We start from the raw sequence: 25,325 nt of genomic DNA on the forward strand, positions 1-25,325 counted from the left end.
ACCACTTGGGAACAACGCTTTGGCTCAACACAAATTCAACTTCAAGTTCCATTGCAGCATCACATCTGGCGCTGATGGGATAGTTCCCAGCGTCCCAGGACACCCAACACTTAACAAAGAACTACAATGCGTCGGACATACATGAGGTAAGGAGGGATAATCGAAACTTTTTTGGTGATGATTCTACACACCGCTAATAGCCCTGTGATCAGTTTATATCCTGGAACCTGAAAGTACAATCCCTCTCGCATGTCACTAGACACCGCCAGGGATACACTCGAACACATCTGGTTCCGGCCGTGATATCTCTGGTACAATGGACACAAGCGTTTACGAGAGGCTTGGAGGAAGTTCTGGGGAGTACTCGGCCGCAGAGTGTGAATGACTTGTTCAATGAACGATCTCCTCGAAACCCACGTCCCTGGAGCGAAAGCAACGGCGAATCATCATTGTTCAATGGGCACTAGTTGGCATGGTTGTATTGGCAGTCGTGGCAACCTGGGTTAGCACCCATGGGCCTGTGTCAGACCAAGTCTATTGTGAGACCCCCCTCTTCAATATAGTTGCACGTGTCATGAATCGTGAGTACTGACATCGTGAGCACTGACAGGTGCTACTAGCACCTGCACAAGAAGCCCTTCGATATAAAGAAGTCGTGTTTCGAGCCTCCGTGGCCGGGGATATGACCGAGTATCAAGGGCCACCGACACTAGAACGAAACAAAGCCTGGGAGGATCTCTATAACTGTGAGATTTGAAGTTTTCTTTCTGTGCATGTTATATATTAGCACTCTTCGCAGTTGGAATCAGCAAAGTTCCCATGGCACAGGCTGCAAGAATGCCAAACAAATCATTTGCGCTCCCGGATTACCCAGGATACTATGTCGTGCAACTTGATGTCTTCCACCAGCTTCATTGTCTTGTCTATCTAACCCTTTCCTCTCGTTTTTTTTACACTACCCGCTGACAGTTATTAGAACATGGTCCGGAAGAAAACCTGGAGGGCAGAGTCCTCCGAGTATAAGATTGGTGACGACGAAGATATGATGGATATAGCTCACATCGACCACTGCGTTGATTCAATGCGGCAGAGCTTTATGTCCTCGGCTGATATTTCTACCATTGAGAGAGAGAGAGAGAGAGAGAGAGAGCTGCATTATACTTGAATATATCGCTGTTTCCGGGATCCTTCCGAGTCACTGACGGCCGAAGGGCCCTAGTAGGGCCTGTCAGCTCGCATCAGTAATGTGGTCATGGTTTTATGTCGTCTCGGGTACTTGGTATAGGGGTGATCCTCTAGATAGCGAGAGGTAGCTAGGGATTTCCAGGGATATTCCCAGTCCCCTGGGGATATTACAAGTCCTCCCCTGGTAGTATAGGTATAAATAGCTTCTCCAGAGGTGCCGGCCGCGCTCGTTTCGACCGATTCGAAGGAGGAGACGTAGAGACAAGCGGCTACGTGGTTGGTATATTTATATTTCTACCATTACCTAGACTTGGGTCGAAGAGGAGAAGGTGGCAAAGGATCATCTTGATACTCTCCATTCATGCCGAGATTTTGAGCCTATCAAGCCATAGGCACTGGAGAATTAGGCAGTCAAGTTCAACAAACATGCACATATAGTTAACCCACTGTCGGATTGAATCTTTGTTCGCATATTCTTTACCTTCCAATCAAGAATGATGCGATGCTTTGCAGAATCCTATGTTAGATAGCACATCATTTATGATATTATCTAATCTTACCATTCACTGGTATCGTTTACTGTCCAAGTGGATATGCAGCCAATTGGATAGGAAATGGCGACAACCACAGATGGCCTTTCTTGTTCATGGCATGAGAGTAGTACTACGGAGTATTGGAAAAGTCGACCGCAAGCTCGAACCTTGCGCAATTTCTATGTAGCATCGCATGAGTCACAAGATGCAACTCACTTCGAAGCTTCAAGACGTTACAGTGATGGTAATTGATATGGAATAGGGTTTGCTTGTATCGAAAGTGACCCTAGACTAATCACTCAGCTTTACCACTGGGCCCGACAATGAGCTCTACCACTCGTTGGTTTTGATTAGGGATTACTAGAGAGAATATCTCTGTAGTATTGCCATAATCGTAGGATTCAGTTCTTTGAGTCTCCAGAAGGTCTAATTAAGATATGTAATTGAGTTATTCGAAAATTATCCTAAGATAGTCTTGATCTACTGCAAGCAGAAAGCTACTCTACATATACTACAATAGTCCACCAAAGTGCCTTTCAAGTTCAACAGCTAAACGGAGTAGTATCGTATAAAATGTAAATAAAGATAATAATCATTCGCTATGCTATGTACTAGAATTCTAGCCCAGTGTCTTACTGACGATCGACCCTCGATCCGCCATATGCCTGAATCATCAAGCATCTGGCTGGACACCTGTCCAGCTGTCCAAGTGGTGGCGCAATCAGCTTGCGCCCACTTCTCAAGTGGCAGATAGACAGTTCCCTCTGTCAACTGCATGTTTTTTTCTTTCTTCCTTTCTTCTCTTTTTCTTTTTCTTGGTAAATTCAACGGGTGCAGTTCCCTGGGAGGAATATGGTGAATAAGAAATGAAAAACCAAAACACTGTACTTGCTAATCCACATGCAGAAGAGAGCGTGTGATGCGAGTAGATATGCGGGTATCAAAAATGCTGAAGGAAAACTGGAAGAAAGCTGCTACGGCCGAGGCCAAATGCCATGCATAAGTTGAGCCATTGGCGAGATAGCTCTTTTGCTTCGCCGGCTGTGGATCGGCGGCTTTCGGATGACTCTTCGGCCGCTCACCTTGATAAGAGATGACATCCCCCATCGAGCTGCCGAGTCGGTTGTGGCCCAGATAGAAGAAGGAACGGTTACAAAGGCAGGATCCGAGAGGGGTCTTGAAGAAAGCGTCTACGGTATGCGGCAATCTCCTTGGCCACAGTGTTAAAATCTTTCACCTTGTCGCGTCGCATGTCGTTGATGATTTGTTTCAAACCAGCGATGTAGTTGTCTTTTTCTTCGGATGTCTTGCCCTCTCGGAGCGATCCCATCTGAACAAGGACTTTGTCTTCTGCTCGGGTTAACATGCCTGTCTGTCAGCATCCACACAATGCACATGGCAGCAGAAAAGGCCTCGGGGAAGGGTCAAGCAGATGATGGAGATAGTGGTAATCAGGAAAGAAAATAGGCACAGGATATATCAAATGACGGGAGTGGTGCTGCGGGATATCTTGAATTTGTCGACGCACCGCTCAGAGACATGTCCCGGAAATGTTGGTATTCACAGGAGTGGTCGTTGCAGACGCCCCCTGCAGCCTCGAACGGGCAAAGACACTTCATGGGGTCGATGTTGTGGCTATACGTTAGGGACCGAAAACCCTCCGAGACCTCATCACCGTACTTGGGATGATACCGATAGGTCTTGAAGTTCTTTAGCGCACTCTGGTACGGAGAAAATTTACTTTCCGTATGTTCAGGTTGCCCCTTGTTCTAAACCACGAGTTAGCGTGGTCCTGATGGGAACCGAGGACTGTCGTACATCATCTAGAAGGCCAACCTGCGTATGGTATCTGGGGCGTTGGACTTCCAATCCCTGGTCCTTTCCAGTTAGCACATCATCAGATTTCTGCAACTGATTGTTTGGAGACCGAGACCCCTCATTGAGCTCGACGGGGCCAGGAGAGGGAGGATCAAATGGAGGAGTGTAGACAGAGCCAGCAGGGCTGTCATTTCCCTCTGGCTCTGGAGGCTCATAGGCCTCTGACACCGAGGATTCGCGAGAAGACTGGTCTCGGGAGATACTAGCGACCTGCTCAGTAGTGTCGGCGGCCGTGTCGTCTGCAGTCTGGTCGACTGCTAGCGGCGGACGTTCCGGAAGAGGATGGGGCCCTTCCGTTTTGGCCGGATGATTGCTATCCTGATCCTCACTCATTTGGTCAGGAGCAACTGACAGAGATCGGGTCCGTTGACGGGGTTCTTCGGGGTCAGGGCTGCCCGAGCTCTCGTTAGAACTGCCATTGGATTCGTCCATAGCGGATCCCGTAGATTCGGAAGAAGAAATGGGCGAAGATTCCCGATTAGGGCTTGTAGAGCCTATCGCAGTCTCTGTTTGTTCATACACAATCGGTTCAGGGCCAGTGGAGGTCAGCTGTTCCTGAACAGAAGCCATTTCGGCAGCAGACCCTGTTCCGGGACTCCTGAGTCTGTCCTGAATTGTGACTGAATCGCCGCCTAACGCATGCTCGGGAATAAAGGCTATAAATCGTGATGTAAACCATGTAAGTTTCAGATCACGCTTGCAGCCCAACACTGATCTCGACCGTTTCGAGTGTTGATAGAATTAAAAAAAAAAAAGAAAAACAAGGGTTAGCATACCTTCATCTGTTTCCTGGGCGCCGTTCTCGGCCGGCGAGCTACGTAGCTTGGCTTCAACTCCTTCAAAGGATGTTCCATGCAGTTCCAGGTCTAGTTGGTGCAGTTCCTCGAGGAGGTGCTCTCGCCCCTCCCTGCCTTTCGCTATCTCGGAGAGGATATTTGCTTCCTGTTCACGGAAATCCGCTAGTCTTGCCTCAGTCCGTTGTATTTCGGCATCTAAGGCCGGGATACCCGATTCCAATTCCTTTCTCCGCAATAGTTTGGCCCGCACGTCGTCTGGCCCGTCCACACTTCGGGGGGCAACTCCCTGAGGAAGTGACGAGGGTGAATGGTGGAGGGCCATCGAAGTCGGTATAGATTGAGCTCCGTTCTCAGCGGCGATGGATTCAGGCGATCGCGAAGCGGGGGAGTCCAAGGCGTATGGTGATTGGGTACGGCTCGCAGCGAGCTTTGCTTTGTTGCGTTTTTCAAGCTCGGCTATCCGCCGATGCATGGCTTGAATCTCAAGGTCTTTCTTGCGGAGCTGTTCCGTATCGCTATTCGACGCGTATTGGGGTGTCGCTGACGCAGACAGCCCCTGGGTCGACGACAAATCGGTCGCTGGAAACGTCCTTACCGAGTTCTCGTGGTTTCGGATCAAAGAGTCGATATCCATGGCACCCGCGTCATCATCATAGAATTCATCATCGTCGCTAATGTCAATGATGAGTCTCTCGTCTGGGGGAATATAATTGGTCCCGTTGGTGAAAGTCTTCTTGGGGACGGGAATAGGCTCGTCAAAGTCCGACGCCCGGGGACGCTTTCGTTGGGTTGCGCGGGGTTGCTGCGTTGGATCAACCGGCAGTGTCTGAACTGATGTAGGAGGAGGCTCGGGTGAAGCCTCTTCTGTGTCTGCCATAAAAAGCCCAGGTATACGAGATCCAGCGGTGGAGTCCGGATCAGGGGGGCGTTCCGGGAGAGGATGATGTATCGTCGCAGGGTTCGAAGGCGGTAGCGGCTCTTCATCGCTTGCCTGGGCAGCTGGTTCCGATGTATCTACGGAAACCGATTCCGGTTGCAACTTCTGTTGGTTCCTCATCAGGCCTTGCTTTTTGAGAAGCTCAATGCGTTGCCGTGCCAGCTCGGTCTGCGCCTTGTTCTTCTCCTTTGTACGCACTTCCTTTTCCTGGGTCGACGTCGCAAGAGAAGGGGCGGCTTTGGCGGGATCCTCCTTGGCAGAGCCTTCGCTTGATGGCTCATCCTTTGCAGTCTCGACCTGCACCGACGGTGGTGCCGCGGAAGGCCGAGCAGCTTTGGCAGCAAGCATGCGCGCAATCAACTCCTTTCTTTCCATCGGCTTGGAAGGGGCGACTTGTGAAGCAACAGGTGCTCCTGGGGTAGCATCGGACTCGATATTCTCGGATCGATGGTTCTCCAAGGGCTTTTGAGGAACGAACTTGCTGTGATCGGAGCTTATAGACGAGCGGGTGGATTCCGAGCGAACAACAGCGGCGGGTTGCGGCGTGGGTACTTTGATGCCCACCTCCTCGTATAGTTGTCTCAGAAGCGCCGGATTGATGCCTTCCCCGGCGAGCTCACCATAGCGAATATTGTGGGGCGCTAGGCTAAGAAGAGCGCCCTTTGCTTGGATGCGGAGTTGTGCTGAAGACTTGGAGTGATTAGACAGCGGTTGTGGTTCCCTTAGGGCATCGTTTTCCTTGGGACCATTTTGAGCCGACGGCGGGATCGAGTTCAATGTTCCCGAGTTTATATTCCCACCAGGGACGAACGCCTCGGTCACCGACATCGGGGGGTTATATGCTGTAAGGTGTTAGTTGCGAGGACATGCATTGTAATAATGGGGGTGTAAATACGGGATCCGCTGGCTCGGCTAGAGGAACGAGAGTCAGGTGAAGCTTCCCCTTCTTCCAGGTCCGAGTACCGTGACTTTGAACGTCGTCGTCGGGTTTGCATTTGAGGAAGACGCGTTTCCGCGCCCAGACCATTTACGGGCCCCGGCTGTTTCCCAAACGGCCTAGGGGGACTTTGGGGCCAGCCTCCTTCCCTATCGGTCAGTTCGCCCTCTTCTCGGTCAGGATCATGCTGAGCTGGCGATGTGAAGGTGGCGGGAATATCCACCATGTTCGCAGGTGTCGGGTTCGCCTGTGACTGAATGTCTCCCGTCAAAGGCCGACTCGGTGGTGCATTCATCGGGGCGTGCGGTATAGGTAGAGAGTAGTTCATGGGTGGCATATGCATCGAAGGAAGCGGAGAAGGAAACTGCGGAGGTGTAAAGGGATTCAGAAACGGGAATGGTGGTGGCGGTAATGCCCCTCCAGAACCTGGGGCTCCCAATCCTGGGAGACGCGAGTTCGCGTTGAACTGCATTTCATTATGCTCCCGAGGTTGACTGGAGCTGTCCTGTGATGGATGCGGCGCGAGCGATAGGTTCGGAGCATAAGGGAGATTCTGCGGTAAAAAAGGGGGCAATGGAGCCGATGGAAAAGGATTTGAGGGAGGCGGCCACGGGTGTGTATAATGACTGACATCGCCATACGACGGCGTCGGTGGTTGATTAGACATTGTTTGGTGAGAGATTAACGAGGTGGAAACAAGGCGAAATCAAAGGATTATAATGTCTAGATCTTCCTCTGCATGTAAGTGACTAGCTCCGTCAAGGTACAACGCGTTTAAGCACCGCACATCATCCAGCTGGTGCAGGACTCCTGAAGAGCAAATCTGCGTATGCGGATCAGCAAGGAGCAAGATCGAGACCGAGTCAGGATGCCTGCAGGGTCCAGACCTTGGGAATATAGACACTTGCGTGAAGTGAAGCCTGTCTCCGACAAGGCAAGTTAGTTGAGAAGGGAGAGGGACAAGAGGATGTTCGATGGGCAAGAGCGATCGCGATAGACAGAAAGGACAAGCGGGAGAGCCAACTCGATACAGCTTCGGAGTCGGAAAAAAAGGACGATCGAGTTTGACTGCGGGACCACGTGATGGTGCGGCCAGATCGGGACTAGTGCGTGATCGGCGCCCGCAGCCTGAGGAACGCCGGATGTAAACAAACAAGTGGGCCAAGGCAGGGCCAGCCTCTGGTCCCTCTCCACCTGGAGCTACCATCGATCACCACCTGGGTTGAGGACTGCTCCGAGATTCATACAATTCCCTTCCTCAATACTCCTGATTCAAACTCTATTGTTTTTTCTTTGATTTCCCTTTTTGTCCCGGCTCACGGAGCTTACATCGGGTGTTGACCACTGCTTCATCTATAGAGCTTCACCTGACTGCGACCGACCTTGGTTACTCCTCACCTCCCATAATCTCACATTCCTGCGTGAATGATGCCCCATTGAAGTGACGACGAGATGCTACCTTCCCAGTTGAATGGCTCCCCCAGGCGTGCCAATCCGTTTGGTCGCTCATCCCCATCCTCATCCCCAGCAACACAAGGGAAAGCTCCTCGCCCAAAGTCGGCGATTGTGACGTCGGGAAAGTTCGAAGAAGCCAAGGGACATTTCCGCAACTTATCTTCGATATCTCCGTCGTCACCGGCACCAGTGGCAGGGAATGTGAATCGACAGAGGGCGAACTCACTCAGAGGCGATGCTGCGTCTGGAACGTTTGCGCCAGAGTTCATTAAGTCAGAGGAGCTCCGTCGGGGAGCCGATCAGATCCGGGGACTGGAGGGTGATAATGACTTCTCTGGCAACAAATACGTCTGGCTACGGCACCCCGAGAAGGCATTCATACGTGGCCTGGTGGTAGAAGAGAGAGAGGATGGTCGGTTGGTGGTACAAAGCGATGACGGCGAGGTACGAATCCCGAAGTCGCTGGAGAATAGTCCACACATTGTTGACCGGTTGACAGCAGCGTGAAGTCGACGCCGACCAGGTTGACAAGGTCAATCCGGCCAAGTTTGATAAGGCGGATGACATGGCGGAGCTTACGCACCTGAATGAGGCTTCCGTGGTACATAACCTGCACAGTCGGTACCAGTCCGATTTGATATACGTGAGTTTCTCCATTCGAATCCGGGCGCTGCAGGGGGTTGCGTGATCAGACGAGCTAACACCTTTGCACATTAGACATACTCCGGTCTTTTCCTTGTAACGATAAACCCATACTGCCCGTTGCCCATCTACTCGAACGAATACGTGAAGATGTACAAGGGTCGGAGTCGAGACGAAAGCCGACCTCATGTCTTTGCTATGGCCGACGAAGCGTTCCGGAACCTGGTCGAGGAGGGACAAAACCAAAGCATCCTGGTTACGGGAGAATCGGGAGCGGGCAAAACGGAGAATACAAAGAAGGTCATCCAATATCTGGCCGCCGTTGCCACCTCGGACACCCCATATGCTCGTTCTGGAAATAGACAGCTGGCCGCCCTGTCACAGCAGATACTGAGGGCCAACCCGATCCTCGAAGCGTTCGGTAACGCCCAGACCGTCCGAAACAACAACTCTTCACGTTTCGGAAAATTCATTCGGATTGAATTTTCCCGGTCGGGGCAGATCTCGGGCGCCTCGATCGAGTGGTATCTGCTGGAAAAATCCCGTGTTGTGAAACCCAACGCGCACGAGAGGAATTACCACGTGTTCTACCAGTTGTTGCGCGGAGCGGACGCAGCCCTAAGGGAAAAGTTGCTGCTTTCGGACCTCCATATTGAGGACTTCGCCTATACCAAGGACGGCAACGACACCATCGTTGGTATATCAGATGCAGAGGAATGGAACTCCCTGATTGAGGCATTCCATGTCATGAACTTTTCGGAGGGTGATCAGATGAGCATCCTCCGCACCATCGCCGCGGTCCTACACCTAGGGAACGTTACCGTCGTCAAGGAGAGCATCCGAGCAGATCAAGCTGCTTTGGGTGCCGACTCGCTGAACAGTATAGACAGGGCTTGTGAGTTGCTGGGTATTGACCCCGAGCCTTTCGTGAAGGGGCTACTGCACCCAAGGGTCAAGGCAGGCCGGGAGTGGGTGGAAAAAGTCCAAACGCCAGAGCAAGTTCGACTGGCCCTTGATGCCTTGGCTAAAGGTATCTATGAGCGTGGCTTTGGGGACCTTGTAACTCGCATCAACAGCCGGCTTGATCGAAATGCTATGGCTGGCGAAGACACTTATTTCATCGGTGTTCTTGATATCGCCGGTTTCGAGATCTTCCAAAATAACAGCTTCGAGCAGCTTTGCATCAACTATACAAATGAAAAGCTCCAACAATTTTTCAACCATCACATGTTCGTCTTGGAACAGGAAGAATATGCACGGGAGCAGATTGAGTGGCAGTTCATCGATTTTGGAAAAGACCTCCAGCCCACAATCGACCTGATCGAGCTGACCAACCCTATTGGTATCTTCTCCTGTTTGGATGAGGACTGTGTGATGCCTAAAGCCACGGACAAGTCCTTTACAGAAAAGCTGCACTCGCTGTGGGACAGGAAATCCCCCAAATACCGTTCGTCTCGATTGAGCCAAGGCTTCGTGCTTACCCACTATGCTTCGGAGGTGGAGTATTCTACAGAGCACTGGCTGGAGAAGAACAAGGATCCTCTGAACGACAACATCTCCCGACTTCTCGCAGCTTCGTCCGAGCAGCATGTTGCCAACCTGTTCTCAGACTGTGGTGATATGGACGAAGAGGGGGATTATCCTAAAAGCCGGGTGAAGAAGGGCTTGTTCAGGACAGTTGCGCAGAGGCACAAGGAGCAGCTATCGACCCTGATGAATCAATTAAACTCCACCCATCCTCACTTCGTTCGCTGCATTATACCAAACCACAAAAAGCGCCCCAAGATGTTGAATGCGCCCCTTGTTCTAGACCAACTGCGATGCAACGGTGTACTGGAGGGCATCAGAATCGCCCGTACAGGGTTCCCCAATCGCCTCTCCTTTGCCGAGTTTCGCCAACGATATGAGGTCCTGTGCCGAAAGATGTCGAGAGGCTATATGGATGGACAAAGCGTTGCCAAAACGATGCTTGACCAACTTGGCCTGGATAGTACCTGGTACAGGGTTGGCCGAACGAAGGTGTTCTTCCGGGCCGGAGTACTCGCAGAACTGGAAGAGAAACGCGACCAACTGATACGCTCGATCATGACTCGCTTCCAGTCTCTTGCCCGAGGATTTGTGCAGCGACGGATCTCCAACAAACGCCTATACCGAGCCGAAGCTACCCGCATCATCCAGCAAAATTTCAGAGCGGTTGCTGAGTTGAGGTCGAGTCCTTGGTGGCGGCTATTTTCCAGAATGAAGCCACTACTGGGAGAGACACGGACCGCCAATGAGGTCAAGAGACGGGATGAAAAGATCCAGCAACTCGAAGTCAAAATGAGACAAGACGTATCTGATCGTCAGAAGTTGGACGAAGAACGGCGTCGAACGGAGTTGGAGATGCAAAAGATTCAGCACACCCTGGAAAGTGAGCGTGCCTTAGCCCTTGACAAGGAAGAAATCTTCAAACGGCTTCAAGTCCGGGAGGTCGAGCTTTCTGAGAAGCTGGCTGGGGCGATTGCGGATCAAGAGAACCTTGAGGACCAGTTGGATGAGCTTATCGAGGCAAAGAAGCGGGTGGATGACGAACTGGAGCATCGCATAACGCAGCTTGAACAAGCAGGCGACATCATTCAGCGCCTCGAATCTGACAAAAATCAGACGCAATCCCAACTCGAGGACATTGACCGCAGGATCAAAGACGCCGACAGTTCTTCCTCCGAAAAAGACGAACGCATTAAAGATTTGGGCCAGGAATTGAAAATGCTCCAGAGTCACCTCAGCCTGAAGGAACGTAAACTTCAGGATCTGGAATCCAAACTGCTCAAGACGGACCAAGACCTTGATATCAAACTCGCCAAAACCTCCAAAGAGCTCGATCAGTCCAAGAAGCAGGTTAAGGAGCTCGTTGAGGAAAACCGTGGGATCCGCCAACAGATCTCAGATATCTCCTCTACATCTGCTGGATACGAGGAGATGCTCAGGAGGAAGGAAAGCGAAATGGCTGTTCTGCGCAACGACTTTAAGAGACACGAAGACGAAAAGAAGTATTTGGAATCAGAGAAAGCTTCTCTATCGACTCGTCACGACAATATGCAGAAACGCTTGCGAGAGGTCCAAGCCGAGGCTGATGCCATGAGGTCCGGCAAAGCCCAGTTGGAACGCGAACTCTCTGACGTGAAGAAATTACTCGAGGAGAAGCTCTCTGAAGATGCCGAAGCCGGAGAGAGTCGGAAACTTCTCGAGCACCAAGTCCGCGACCTGAAGAGCCAACTGTTCCAAGCACAGGCAGATCTCAGCCGAGAGCGACAATCCAGAGACGACGTGCAGATGCTTGCGGAGCATAATCTTTCTGAGTTACGTGACAAGTACTCGTCGTTGAACGAGTCCAAAATTATCATCGAGAAGGAGATGTACATCCAACAAGACACGCTCCGCCGCGCAACCGAAGGCCGTCAAGCTGCTGAGAATTCGCGCAGGGATCTCCAAGCCGAGTTGGTCAAACTCCGCGATAGATTCACTACTGTTGAGAACGCTCGCGTGAATGCCGAGGCTGAGATCGAGCGCAGCATGGTGAAGCAATCTAACCAGCGTCTCGAGAGTGTCAGAAAGGATTTGGAGCAAAAGACGGGTTTGTTGGACGAGATTGAACGAGAAAGGTCCCGTCTTACGACCAAAGTCCAGGAGCTTACAAACGCCATCGCAGAGTCTGACAACTTCCGGATTCGACATGACCAGCAGAAAGAGCGCATGGAGAGAGAGCTGGTTACCCTGAGAGGGAGACTTACTGCCTCTGAGAATGACAACAAGTCTCTAATGACAAAGATCCAACAGAAGAATTTGGATATCGCCAGGTCGAGCTCCAGGGCCAGCGACAACCAACGCCACCGTGTCACGATGCTCCAGAAGGAGAAGTCCAAACTTGAAGAGGACAACAAAAACCTTGGACGCCAGCTGGGAGATCTCCAGCTCTCGATCACGTCACTCGAAAAACAAAAGGAGAAGCTATCGTTGACCCTCGAAGATTTGAATCACGAGGTCACGAGAGAGCACAAGGCTAGCCGCAATGCCGAAAAGGCCGCTTCTACTGCTGGCATCCAGCTGGCAGAGGCGAATAGAAACCTGGAAACAGAGAGACAACTGCGCAACCAAGCGCAGGCCAACACCAGAAAACTGCAGGGCTCTGTGGATACGGCGAACAAGGAAATCGACGGCTTGCGTCGTCAACTGATACTTCTTCACAAGGTTGTTGAACCCGATTCTGACCGGTCCAATGACTCTTGGGAGGCTATCAAACCGGACTTGACCAAGAAGGTGGATATGGCCCAACTGGTTGATACACTGCAAAGTAAGCTGCAAGTGACCGAAGAGAAGTACAGCCGAGCAGAGGGCCAGCTTGGCGAAATGCGGCGGCGCCACGGCGACGAGATGAAGGAGCTTGATACTCGTTACTCTTCTTCCAAACGTGCGCTGCTGGAGGAGATCGACCATAATCAAGTGGCAAGCAACCGCACACCAACTCACCTGCGCAAGGATTCGGAGAATAGCGCGGTCAAGAAGTTCGGGACTCCAACAACGCCTAGCCGAAGATTCAATTACAATGAGACGGCAAATGACTCGGCCCGCTCTGATCGAACGGTAGATACTGTTGGCTACCAGAGGCGCATGGACTTGGCTGGCGAGATGGAAGAGTTGCAAAACAAGTTGCAAATGGCTGAGATGCAGAACAAGCACCTTGAAAGTCAATTGCAGCAATCAACGCCGAATCGGGGCTCTTGGGAGGACGAGAGTCCATCTATTCGCCGCATGCAACTCCTCGAGCGGGCGAATGGTCGTTTGCACGAGCAGCTCGATGACTCTGCCAAGAAGGTCTCGGCGCTCGAGCGAAGCATTCATTCTGGAGAATTGTCGTTACGTGATGTTCAGGCTAGATCCCACGAAGAGCTCTACGATCTCATCAACTCCCAAGAGAACGCCAGGCGATCGCTACTCGTGGTCCACAACGAGGCTGTTTCCGAATTCTCGGAAGCGAAGAGCCAGTTTGAGAAACTGAAACGGGCCAAGGCATCTCTCGAGGTCGATCTGCGAGATGCGCGCTCGGAAACAGAAGAGCTCCGGGAGGCCAAGGAACAAGACTCCGTCAGCCGAGGCCAACTTCTCCAAGAGTTCTCTGATCTGCAGATTCGCCTGGATGCAGAATCCTCCAAGTCTGCCGACCTTGCATCCAGCTTGAGTTTGTACAAGACTCGTGCGGATGAGTACTTCAACAAACTTGAGCAGGCTGAGATCACCGTCCTCAAGGCTAAGCGTGCGGAGCAATTCGCCAAGTCGAAATCCCAGGAGGTAGAGGAGACATGCGCTCAGATCATGTCCGAGCGCAAGGAGATGGACTCTTTAGTTGCGGATCTGGAACGCCAGACGCAGTCTCTAGAAGCAAGGATGGAAGATCAAGGTGCTGAACTGCAAGCGGCGCTGCAGTCCAAACAACGCCTCCAGAACGAGCTCGAGGATTACAGAAACCAACGCGCAATCGACATCGAGGACAAGGAGACTTTGATGGAGCAGACGAGGCAGAAGTACCAGAGGGAATTCCTGGCCCTCAATAACGAGCTCGAGATGGAGCGCGAGAAGGTACTGAGTGTCCGTGGGGAGAGCTCGCGTCTGCGGGAAGAGCTCGATGAACTCCGCAGCAAGTGGGACAACGAAGTCCTGAATAGCTCGACGTGGGCGAAGGAGAAGGCCCGCATGGACATGATGCTTCATGATGTCACGACGTCTCGGGACGAGGCAGCCAATGCTCACAATGAAGCTCAGAGCCGAGTTGTGAACCTTCTATCGCAAGTGAGAAGCCTGAGAACCTCGGTCGAAGATGTAACGGCCGAAAGAGATATGCTGTTCAAGGAGAAGAAGATGCTGGAGACGCGACTCACCGAGGCTGGCGAAAGACTCGAGGACCTTGCCAAGGGAGAGAGCCCTTCCATGCGTAACGCCGCCAGTATGGATCGCGCACTGCTGGAGCTGAAATCCAAGCTCGCCCACCAGGAGGATCTGTCCTCTGCCGCTGTTGACAAAATGCGACGCGCCGAGGCACTCGCCATCGAGATGCAGAAGGAGGTTACAGCCGAAAGGGAGGCTACTACCCAGCTGTTCAAAGACAAGGCTTCCCTGGAGAAGCAGTTGAAGGAGACCCAGCTCAGATGCGTCGACTTGGAGACCAAGAGTTACTCGTCGGGTAGTCAGGATATCCGGTTCCTGCACAAGCGGATCAAGGAGGTAAGCCATGATAAATAGTGGGCATATGGATGATTGAGAACAAGAACACTGACATGTCTATTCACAGCTTGAAAACCTTCTTGATGACCAAGAAACCAAGCACAGCACCGAGCAACGATCTTCCCGCAACGTTGACCGCACTGTGAAGGACCTTCAGTCTCAAATCGACCGACGCGACAAAATGAATTCCCAGCTCGAAGACGACGTCAACAAGGCCCGTGACCGCATCGAGCGGCTGCTCCAGGACATCGAAAAGCTGGAGCACGGCGGAGCTGACACCATGATCCAAATCCGACGGACCGAACGAGAGCTGCGTGAGGAGAAAGAAAAATCGCTACGACTGGAGCGCGAGCTAGAAGGGTGGAAAGGGCTCCGCATGGAACGTCGGAGCCACTTCAGTGAAACCGGGAGCCGGAGGGGGAGCGGTGCATTCCCCGCCGCAGATTTACAGCGGATGCCCAGCAACACCAAAGGCTTCCTGTGAAGACTACTTTTATGAAGAACATGACCTGTGGGGTTTCTGAGCCTTGAAACCAACCTTGTTGATATACACCTGAGTGCCTCAATGTCAGGGCTCCTACGACGAGTACGATATAATGGGCAGTGGACATGACTACGGAGCATGGATGGAAGATGCCGTTGATTTCGCCCCCTTTCTTTTTGTTTTATGTGTATACGCATTCGAGATGCCTTTCATGATCTGCATTGATGTTTGTCGAGTTATCCATACATTTTGATGGTGACTTTCGCGGAATCGGTTTACGTGTTAGATATTGGCTTAAGTTAGGAATTATAATAGTAATTCTGCCACTCTGGTTTGTCCAGGTCTTTTCTCTCTAGCTTTTATATCAGACGTAAAATGGGCTGTCGATACAGTTATGCAGTGACATAATTATATAATCTGCCATGGTTGTAGCCGCGCGGCTCCGGTTGACGCTCGCTTGGACCGGCCGACTTTTGAACCCACCCGAGCTTCACGTCAACCAGCCTTGGGAGTTGGTTGTTGACCCATGACCCTTGCTTCCTGCTTCCCCATCTCCTCCATCTCCTGGTGAAATTCTTTTCGCGCTCTTCGTCACCATGGTAAGTAGACCTCTTTACGAGATCCCCCGCCTCTTCCAGCATGCCCCGACGACCCCGCCGGATTCGAGAGATATCCCTCGCCGAAGTCCAGACCCGTAAACTAACAACAATCTTTCCACAATGACAGGCGCGAAACAGTGAAAAGGCGCAGTCGATGCTGTTCCGGTTCCGGGCCCAGCAGGCCGCGGATCTCGGCATCATCGACATCGGACGCACGCGCCGCCCCAAGGCCATCACGTCGGTGGACTCGATCCCGAACTGCGAAAAATGGCGCGGCCAGGTCCTGAAGGAGATCTCGCGCAAGGTGTCCCGCATCCAGGAGTCCAGTCTCAGCGACTACCAGATCCGCGACCTGAACGACGAGATCAACAAGCTGATGCGCGAGAAGTGGGCCTGGGAGATGCAGATTCGGAACCTGGGCGGGCCCAACTACATGCGTGGCACGGGGAGGGTGTACGATGATGAAGGGCGCGAGATACCCGGCGGCGGCAAGGGGTATCGATATTTTGGACGCGCGAGGGAGTTACCCGGTGTTAAGGAGATGTTTGAGGCGGCTGCTCGACGGGGTCGCGGGCCGGCGGAGGAGGAGGGCGAGGACCGTGGTCGTGGGGGCGAGATCGCCACGAGGAAGGTCGATGCGAATTATTTTGGGTATGGACTGGATGAGGAGGATGGAACGCTGTTGGCGTATGAGAAGCAGAAAGAGAAGGAGGCGAATGAACGTCTGCGCGCGCAGGCAGACGACGATGCTGAGGATGGGTGGCAGCCGTTGCCTGGCGATGCTGGGGACGGGACCGAATGGCGACTGCCGACTCTCGATGAGGTGCAGGAAGAGCTGGTGGACCGTCGGAGGAGACGACTGCTGGATAAGATCACTTGAGAGATGAGCGGTGATAATGTGTCCGTCCATGGATTGGCGTGCTAGGCGTCTGTTTGCTTCCTTTCGTCTTTTCTCTCCGCTTTATGCGGCCACACTTGTCGGGCGTTCTGGATCTGTTTTGTCTTTTACTGCGATTCCTCTCATGGTTCACTCTGCCCTTTTCCCGTGCTTCTCGGTTTTGTATCTTATGCATTTGAAGGAAAGCACAAAAGCCCTTGATGATACCAACGTGACTCGACCATTTTTTCTAATTTTCTTTTCTACTGTTTTGGAGACCATTCCTGCTTTATTCTAGCCTCGCAAAACCTGACGTGTGCTGCATCTTTCCAACTTATTTTCCCCTTCCACTATTTACTGTTCATTATCAGACGTCATCGATGGATCCAACCCGGGCAGGGGCCATGCCACACAAACCAACTGTCCATCTATCACCGTCGACAGGAAGTGATTATCATTCCTTCCGATAATTATGGGCAGAATATGGCAATGGAGTTGTTGTGAGGCATATATGCGGTTTGTGCTGGGCGTTTTACGTCATGCAGGGTGATTACGGCAGTTTGACTGTTGCCCCTCAGTTTAACTTTACCTCCCAACGTTCTGCAGATTCTCCCTTGACGAGCCCACTCCTTCAGTGGATCCATGCCTTGAATTATGTCCCTTATATCGGCTTTTCGACCCCGCTCGACGCGGGTTGTTACTTCCCTGCAGGACCGGTCCTCTGCAAGAAATCGCAAAGACCCGAAACAAGGCGCTAATCTAGGGATTGAGCCGATGCACGCAGAGGACGGAGACAGCGATGCACACTCCATTATAACACCCTCCAAACACACTCCGAAGGCATTGCGTGTATTGCGAGGCTCCGTGGCAGCCGGTGGTCCTCTTCGTCCTTTTCGCCTGGTCAAACAAGACATCGTCAACTTACGCCGGCGATGGCTGTCCGACTGGGCCGTGTTCAACCAATTGATCTTCGCAAGCGCCGTATATGTCTTCTTTACCAACCTCCTACCGGGAATCACCTTCGCAAGCGACCTCTATGTCTTAACCGGCAAGAGCTGGGGGACGATTGAGGTGGTCTTCAGCACCGGATTGTGTGGAGTCATTTTCTCACTGTATGTCTGACTGACCGACAAAGTGTCTCGGCGTCAATGTTCATGCTGTGCAATAGGTTTTCGGTCCAGCCATTGAATATACTCGGCGTGACGGGACCGTTTTCGGTCCTTGCAGAGAACATCTATGCTCTGTGTGATGATGTGTTCATGGTATACAACCCTTTATCTGTGTTGAACCACGACGATCAGCTCGGTTGACAACCCTGGCAGGTTCCATTTTTGCCATTCATGGCCTGGTCTCTTATCCATGCCGGTTGGCTTCATTATATATTGGCCATCGTCAACGCCCACGACTGGACTATGCGCTATGTGACGACATTCGCTACCGAGATCTTTTCTCTCCTTAACAGCATAATATATTTCCACAAGGCGATCCAAGAGCTCGAGAGAGCACATGATTCCCTCTCATTCGCAGCGTTCCTGTACGCAGTCATAGGCGCCGTCGGGACGATGCTTCTAGCGATCTTCTTATCGACCGCGGAGAGCTGGCGGCCGCTGTTCCATCGGTATATCCGAATGGCGCTCACGGAGTATGCGGCAGCCATATCAATCATTATATTTATAGCTCTGCCACACGCAGGTGAACTAGCGAACCTAGACAAGATGAACCTCCCCGTCAGCACCTCCTTCAAACCGACGTCTCCAGACCGCGACAAGTTTTTTGTTGAATTCTGGAAACTGCCCGTCGGGTGGATCTTCGCTGCCATCATTCCAGGGCTCATCATCACAGTCTTGTTCTTCTTTGACCACGAGGTCAGCTCAATTATCTGCACCATCGACCGGTACGGAACCCGCAAGCCCGGCGGGTTTGCATGGGATATCGTTCTCTTGGGCACGACGACCGCGCTGTGCGGGATCTTGGGGATCCCCCCCGCCAACGGGCTCCTGCCCCAAGCACCCTTACACTCGGAGTCTCTGATGCATACCGAAAAAGAACAACGCACTGAAACGGTGGACGGGGAAGAGAAGGTCGTGACGCACGAAGTTAAGCGCGTCTACGAGCAGCGATGGTCGGCCTTCCTTCACGCAGGCGCGATCCTCCTCTTCGTCAGTCCGCCGTTCATGACTGTCCTCGGCCTGACTCCAACCAGTGTCCTCGCTGGACTGTTCATGTTTATGGGCGAGCAGAGCCTATCCGTCAAGTAGGTCCCAACAACCGCCCTTATTCAGACTTTCACATCCCAAAAGAAAGAAAGGCAACAAACGCGATAAACATACTAACTAACGTCCCAGCCCAATCCTCTACCGAACCTTCTACCTCCTCACACCACCCTCCGAACTCCCCCCTTACCAGCAACCCTCTCCAAGAAACCAAACCACCCACCATCCTACCTCCCTATCCACCTCTACACCATCCTCCAAGTAATAACAACAGTCATCATTTTCATCGTGACCCTAACGCGCGGCGCGCCCGCTTTCCCAATCATAATCATAGCTCTAGTCCCCTTCCGCCTACTAGTCATGAAGCGGTGGTGGCCGCGCGAGGTCCTCCGTTTCGTGGACGCCTGGGCCTGCCGCGAGGGCACACCCGAAGACGACGAGGACGCCCTAGCCAAGCGCGATGAAGTATGGGGCGATACGGTGCCTTCTTCTCCTTCTCCCGCTGCTTCTTCGGGGGTGCACGATGTTCCTCGCGCTGGGGAACCACTACCTGCAGGCTCGGAGCGTAATCTGCGTTCTTCCGCGGGGAGTAGTAGTTTTGGTGGTCCGTCTCGGGGAAGTGGCCAGGAGTGGGTGGAGCTTGATTTTCGGACGCAGACTGATGAGGAATTAGGTAGGGCGATGGATGATCGGTAGAAGTTTATCTGGTTACTTTAGTTGGGGTTCGGCGTGTGTTGTCATGTCGTTAAGGGGGGGGGGGGGGGCTAGGTCTGGACGGTGTGCTCTATACAGAGATCAGAAAAGAAGAATAGATGGATAGAACGATAGAACGAATAAAACGGAGAGCGTGTTTCTCGCGCTGGTATTTAATCTCGTTGGTTATTAAATTAGTGGCACTAATGCTTAATTGTAACGCAAGACGGGGGTATATAATGAATATATATTGTCCATCCCTTCAGTGCGGGCGAAGATTCAATTGCGCCGACCGCCTCTAGATCCGCCCCAATAGATTTCCCAGAACATAATGAATACAGAGCAAGACGCCTTTTAGATTCCGCTAACAAATTCGTATTTCGTAATATTAAGATATCAGGATGTGACGATCAATCCGGGTTATTTAAGCCCGCCATCTCTGCACAAATTCGTGCAGGTGGTCAATAACCACGCCGAAGATGGCATTGACGCTGTCCCCGATCAACTGCTCAAAATGGCGGATAGCCTCTTCTTCGGTCATCTCGAGGTGGAAGCGCTCCTTGACCTTGAAGACGGCCTTGTCAGGCTCGACGCGGATGTCCGGGATGTTGGCGTCGACCATCAGGCTGAACAGGTTGAGGATGAGGTTGGCGGACTTGCGCAGCGTGATGTACGCCGTGAAGCAGTACTGCTTAAACTGGAGGTACAGCGGAGAGGCGGTTCCGCCCATGCCCTCGACCATTTCCTTGCAGAGTTTCATCATGGGCGCGAAAGGCTTCGGATCACGGCCGAGGATGAAGCCGAAGTCGGCGTGGAAGAAGTGTCCGTCGGGTGCGATGAGCAGGTTCTCGAGGTGGCGGTCACCGACGCCGAGGAGGTACGTGATTACGCAGTAGCCGGCGCAGGACTTGATGTATGTGTCCATTGTTTCTTTGCGGACGCCCATAGGTTCGCTGTCGTCGGGGTTGTTGGCTTGGAGGTAGGCGAGGACGGATTTGTACTTGGCGGAGACGGCGGAGAGAGACGTCGAGGGGATGAACTGGACCGCGCCTGCGGTGGCGTTTGTGGCGAGGATTCGATAGGGGGTGAGTTTGAGGTCGAGGTTTTCGTTCTGTAGCAGGCGATCCATTAGGATGATGATCTGGACCACAAGCTGGTCCTGGCGCAGGTCGTCGCCGACCTTGAAGAGGATCGGGTACTTGTTGCCGTCGGAGGTCTTGAAGGTGAGGAGAAGAGGGGATAGCGTGGATTTGAAGACGTTGGACTCGTCCGGGTAGCAGCCTGTGACCATCACCTCCGGGTCTAACGGGAGTGGTAGGGGTGGGTCGATGTGAACGATTTCATTTTTCGGGTCTTTCAGGAACTTCTTCAGCTTTTCGATCTTGAGCGGCCGGCTATCTCGCGAAAAGCGGAGATCTTTGGCGATCCTGGACAGGACTGCCACCATTTCCCCTTGGCGTAGTAAGGTCTTCCGGTTTTCCGGGTTGAGTTTCTCCATCTCGACCATGAAGTAGTACTCCACTTGGGCAAACAGCCGGCGCTGTGCGGATCCCGGGCCCGCGTCATCGCATTCGACCATGAGGTACCAATGTAAGTAGCTGCCCAGCTGGAGGTTGTTCGCCGCCCGGGTGATGAGGAAGTTGGCCAGTGAAGAATCGTGTGCCACATCTTCGGCGTCGGCGTTGGGACTGTCCTCGTACTTGAGCGCCTGAACGAGCTGTAGGAGATAGAGAAGGAGTTCATCGTCATCTGCCTTCCTTAGCCGTTCGACGGCGTAAGTGCGGACCGCCGGGTTATCGAACGTCGGCCCAAGGAGCTCCAAAGCATCGTCGACGTCAATCTCGGTCCATTTGGGAAGGATCTCAACTGCCTGCAGGGATTCGCCCGCGTCCCGCCAATTGACGGACTTGACGAATTTGGTGAGAGCCCTTTTCTCACGCGTCAGGTAATAGCGGAATCTCCAAACCAGGTCCTTCTCTTCTGCGGTCAGGTCTTGCGTTGGCTCGTAGGATACAATGTGGTTGAGTTCATCACGGATCTTGGGATTTGGTTTGAGGTCCCGGTCCATGATGCCCGTGCGATGGCTGCGGATGAGTCTGCGATGTTTATCCTCGCATGGATTGCCAGTTTGGCCCATCTCCGGATCGTATATTCGAATCACACCCTCTGCTCCCTCTATGTCTGGACCAAAGCGGACCTCTGGGAGTGGCTTCAGGGTTGCGTTGGCGTTTCCGGGCGCGCTTTGGGTGTAAGTTGAGATTGGGGGCGGTGGGTACTCATGATCGGACCAGACGATCGGGTGGTCGAATCGAGGAAACTCGACATGAAGGGTAAAGTTTTCGTAATCAACTTCCTCTTCCCCCGAATCGTCCTCCGCGGATGCCGGCTCCCCGGCCGGCTTGTGTTTTCTAGCCTGCAGGAGAATCGCCCGTTTTCTTGCGGCTTCGTCGGCGTTTATCTTCAGCCTCTCCAGCTGGCGAAAGACCATCTGATCCATCCAGTCGATCCGGGGAATCTCGCCCATCTCATGCTTCTTGATCAGGACCTCAACTCGTTCCAATTCCAGTTCCTCCGGCGAAGGTGCCAGTGGATCGGAGCCGGCGGTCTTGCGACGCTTGGGGGGTAGACTCGACGGGGTGGTTGTGGAAGAGAAACCGTCCGCAGCTTTGTGCCGGTAGATCTTGCATTTCTGCCGACCCATCTTTAGCTTTCCATCCTCATCGAATAGCGAGATGGTCGTTCCGCCAAATGGAGCATAATGACCCCGCGCCCCCTCGCTGCCCAACGGCGATAGATCCCATACGGTGATGGCAAGCTGACACTGCAACGGCGCATCTTCAAGGGACATTGGCATCTGCAGCCACTCATTCCAGGACCTCGCCGTCTTAAAGGTCTTGAAGGCGGTCTGTACAGGCACCCCCAAGGGCTTGGAGTCTGACCATAGCTGCGCTGTCACAAATAAATCCGATGTCGGGTCCTGCACGGAGCCGATGTGTCGCAGATCGGGTCGTTTCAAGAGCACCGAGAAAGGGATCTGTTTCTGCTTTCCTTCCAGGGAACCACTGTTGGGTCAACGGATGGCGTGCGGGAGATCTATGGGAGGATACATACATTCGAACATGAATCGGAAAGTCCACCTGAGTGGAAAGCGCAAAAGTAAAGGCCTCCATGAGGAAGAACAGGCTGTTTCAGCGCATGTTGGTTGAAGCTTCAAATGACATCGAGGGAAACGAATCATGAAGTTGGAGATCAAGTGACGATAAGACCAGATAACGCGGGGTCAGCTGACGTCACGTGCTGCCATCGCGTCGCGGTTCGGTCATTTCGTTGATTCAATTTCATTCATTGATGCGCTCAATCACTCGTTGCTGTGCTGCGGCTTGTTTTGTTCTTTGTTCTTCTGAAGTCTTTGACTGCATTGGATCCTGGGGTTCTTCTGGCTTTGTGCGCCCCTGTCCCTCTTTTGGGTTTCTTTGAGCCTGGTCTTTGTACCATTGACGCGCCCCCATCACGTTTGCCCCTCCGTTTGGCACTCGGCATGGCTCGCATTTCCCTTCCCAACCATTCGACGACACCGTCATCCTTGTCACCAGAACCACAATCCGATAAAGAGAATCGTCAGTCCCTCAGTCGCAACCGGAAGAGAGATCAAACACAGACGATGGCTCATCCTTCGAATCCAAAACGCGCCCGGTTGGCAAGCCGGACTTCCAATGCGGCGGGCAGCCAGTCGCAGGCCCAACCATCCCAGTATAATCGAGACAAGCAGTACTATGATCCGGATCAGGATGAGAAAGAGCGACGGCAGATTCGAAAGGGGCTCCGGGACCTCGCGCGGGATCTTCAGGGTAAAGTTCAGACTACGTGGGAAGTGTTTTCTTGGGATCATAATTAACATGGGTCCAGATTCCAAAACGGAGTACATGCAAGCGGGGAACCACGGTATCAAAAATACTATTGAAAAGGCGAACGTTTTCTTCCAAAATGTCAAGCAGACCTCCGACGCCACGATCGACTCCCGTCTCTTGGTCAGCGCCGCCGATCTATCGTACAAGAAGACCGCACAACTCGTCCTGGGGGATACTGCTACCGGGATCGACGTCGATGAGTTCGTGTCCAAATGCATCGCGTTCATGCGCCAGGGCCCGGCAGACCAGGCCGCCCCGAGCACGCAGCGTCGACGCGGAGGACGCACCCAGGGTGATCCGAACGACAGCGATGACGATCAGGGGGACGCGATGAACTGGGACTGGCTGGGCCGAGCAGCCTGCTTCCGTCATAATGCCCGCCCGGCGGTCTCCGGCTTCCTCCTGGGCCCGCTATCGGTCCAGAAGCGCACCCGGCAGGTTGCGCAGCGACGAGCACGCGAGCGCATCGACCCGTCGCAGGCTGTCCGTCCACAGGAGCTCCAGGAAGAAGATCTAGATGGGCAGAAGAGTACGAATCTGACGACCATGTGCGCCGATATCAACAAACTGCTGGCGACCACGCAAAAACAGGGCCAAGATGATGTGGAAGGGCATTTGTCGCAGCTGGCGGAAGTCCCGCCGGACGAAGTGGTGCAAGAGTTCATGGCCAAGCATAACGTCGCAGATGATGGCGGGGTACCGCTCTTCAACTTCTGCATCAACCCGAAATCGTTCGGACAGACCGTGGAGAATCTGTTCTATGTTAGCTTTCTGGTCCGGGATGGCACGGTTGGTATTGCAGCGGATAGCCGTGCACTGCCCACATTGCGTGAGTTTGTCTTTAATGCTCATGAGTGCTGCAATTCCTTTTCGTTGCACAGATACTGACGGAATTATAGATGCGGCAAAACCCTACGCTCCCAGTGAAGCCCAGAGGATGGGAATTCAGAAACACCAGTCGGTGTTTTGCTTAGACTTTGACACCTGGCAGGACTTGATCGATGCGTATGATATCAAGGAGTGTATAATTCCACATCGCCAAGAGGAGGAGGCGGCGAAGTCGGGGCGGGGATGGTATGGTTAGATGTGCTCATTCCGTTGTGCTGTAATGTGTGATACCCTAAATGATTCTCTCTACGACTTACTCTATGATTCAAAATAAATATGGTTTCTTTACCTCTGTCGCTGTCAAAACCTAGTGCCATGGAGACGGGTACCTTGTCCTGGGCTAGGATACCCACCACGTCTTTCGGCATGATGCCGTACTCGGAGCGGATTGCGTCTGCAAAGCGACGGCTCTTCTCCTCCAGCTGGGCTAAAGTGAGTGTCTCTCCTGTCCGGTCGACGCAGTAGAGGACCCGACTACAGGGGTAGGGTCTTCGACCGTGGTGAAAGATGTAGTTGAATACATCGGTCTCCGGGACCTCGGGGAGGGGATACTTGGATTCGAAGATCATGCTGAAGATCAGAGAGCTGTAGATTGCTGAGTAGCGTACTTGCAGTCAAAGTACCATAGATGTGAAAAAATAATACTGAGACTTAGATAGTAATGTGGCTAACTCTGTGAGACAAATTAATATAAAGCTGGGACCAAAAAGAGACACTGTCATATTTTAGAAGAGATTAAGTCTTAGATAGTGCTATATGAAGAGATCTTGAGTCTACCTGAGTAACCGTTGTGTGAATACTGGCATTCCGTGTCAGCTTGGCTTCTTACTTCTAGTGACCAGTGAATAATATGATATGAAGCCTGGAATGGTGATAATCTTGTAAGTAGACTGGAAATGACTAGGCCACCAGTTACTCTTCGCACTAAGCATGTTAGTTCTATGGGAAAGGTATAAGCAAGAGTTTTTGAAGCATTCAATTGATCATTTTTGCCGTGTGGAAGTAAATTAGGTTCAAATGAGATTGTATCTCAAGGATAGAGAA

General features: G+C 52.5%; 7 protein-coding genes across 7 annotated transcripts; 4 read left to right on the forward strand and 3 right to left on the reverse strand.

The window, feature by feature from the left end:
- Positions 1-2,868: 2,868 nt before the first annotated feature.
- On the reverse strand, positions 2,869-6,562 carry P168DRAFT_316388 (uncharacterized protein; the record flags this gene model as incomplete). Its single annotated transcript, XM_024840005.1, has 5 exons — positions 2,869-3,068; positions 3,247-3,487; positions 3,537-4,252; positions 4,373-6,172; positions 6,226-6,562. The coding sequence occupies 5 exons, from the start codon at positions 6,560-6,562 to the stop codon at positions 2,869-2,871; spliced, it is 3,294 nt and encodes a 1,097-aa protein (XP_024694971.1).
- A 1,015-nt stretch (positions 6,563-7,577) lies between these two features.
- On the forward strand, positions 7,578-8,519 carry P168DRAFT_288335 (type II myosin). Its single transcript, XM_024836758.1, has 2 exons — positions 7,578-8,426; positions 8,479-8,519. Exon 1 carries the CDS (start codon positions 7,720-7,722, stop codon positions 8,227-8,229), a length of 510 nt encoding a protein of 169 aa, XP_024694972.1. The 5' UTR covers positions 7,578-7,719; the 3' UTR covers positions 8,230-8,426; positions 8,479-8,519.
- Positions 8,520-15,699: 7,180 nt separating this feature from the next.
- P168DRAFT_279820 (pre-mRNA-splicing factor ISY1) lies at positions 15,700-16,582 on the forward strand (the record flags this gene model as incomplete). The annotated part of the gene is made up of 2 exons (XM_024835819.1): positions 15,700-15,702; positions 15,830-16,582. 2 exons carry the CDS (start codon positions 15,700-15,702, stop codon positions 16,580-16,582), a joined length of 756 nt encoding a protein of 251 aa, XP_024694973.1.
- A 651-nt stretch (positions 16,583-17,233) lies between these two features.
- P168DRAFT_316391 (HCO3 transporter family protein) lies at positions 17,234-19,488 on the forward strand (the record flags this gene model as incomplete). The annotated part of the gene is made up of 4 exons (XM_024840006.1): positions 17,234-17,691; positions 17,748-17,841; positions 17,902-18,828; positions 18,925-19,488. The coding sequence occupies 4 exons, from the start codon at positions 17,234-17,236 to the stop codon at positions 19,486-19,488; spliced, it is 2,043 nt and encodes a 680-aa protein (XP_024694974.1).
- Positions 19,489-19,653: 165 nt separating this feature from the next.
- P168DRAFT_249130 (phosphatidylinositol 3-kinase VPS34) lies at positions 19,654-22,686 on the reverse strand. The gene is made up of 2 exons (XM_024834158.1): positions 22,597-22,686; positions 19,654-22,547 (listed from the first exon to the last, which is right to left on the reverse strand). Exons 1-2 carry the CDS (start codon positions 22,653-22,655, stop codon positions 19,910-19,912), a joined length of 2,697 nt encoding a protein of 898 aa, XP_024694975.1. The 5' UTR covers positions 22,656-22,686; the 3' UTR covers positions 19,654-19,909.
- A 162-nt stretch (positions 22,687-22,848) lies between these two features.
- On the forward strand, positions 22,849-24,541 carry P168DRAFT_249132 (Nse4-domain-containing protein). Its single transcript, XM_024834159.1, has 3 exons — positions 22,849-23,333; positions 23,392-24,222; positions 24,293-24,541. The coding sequence occupies exons 1-3, from the start codon at positions 23,024-23,026 to the stop codon at positions 24,475-24,477; spliced, it is 1,326 nt and encodes a 441-aa protein (XP_024694976.1). The 5' UTR covers positions 22,849-23,023; the 3' UTR covers positions 24,478-24,541.
- On the reverse strand, positions 24,528-24,850 carry P168DRAFT_316394 (AMP-binding enzyme domain protein; the record flags this gene model as incomplete). The annotated part of the gene is made up of 2 exons (XM_024840007.1): positions 24,528-24,539; positions 24,611-24,850. The coding sequence occupies 2 exons, from the start codon at positions 24,848-24,850 to the stop codon at positions 24,528-24,530; spliced, it is 252 nt and encodes an 83-aa protein (XP_024694977.1).
- Positions 24,851-25,325: the final 475 nt, after the last annotated feature.

This window comes from Aspergillus campestris (assembly GCF_002847485.1).
Source record: "Aspergillus campestris IBT 28561 chromosome Unknown P168scaffold_3, whole genome shotgun sequence".
In the NCBI taxonomy this organism is placed as follows: domain Eukaryota; kingdom Fungi; phylum Ascomycota; class Eurotiomycetes; order Eurotiales; family Aspergillaceae; genus Aspergillus; species Aspergillus campestris.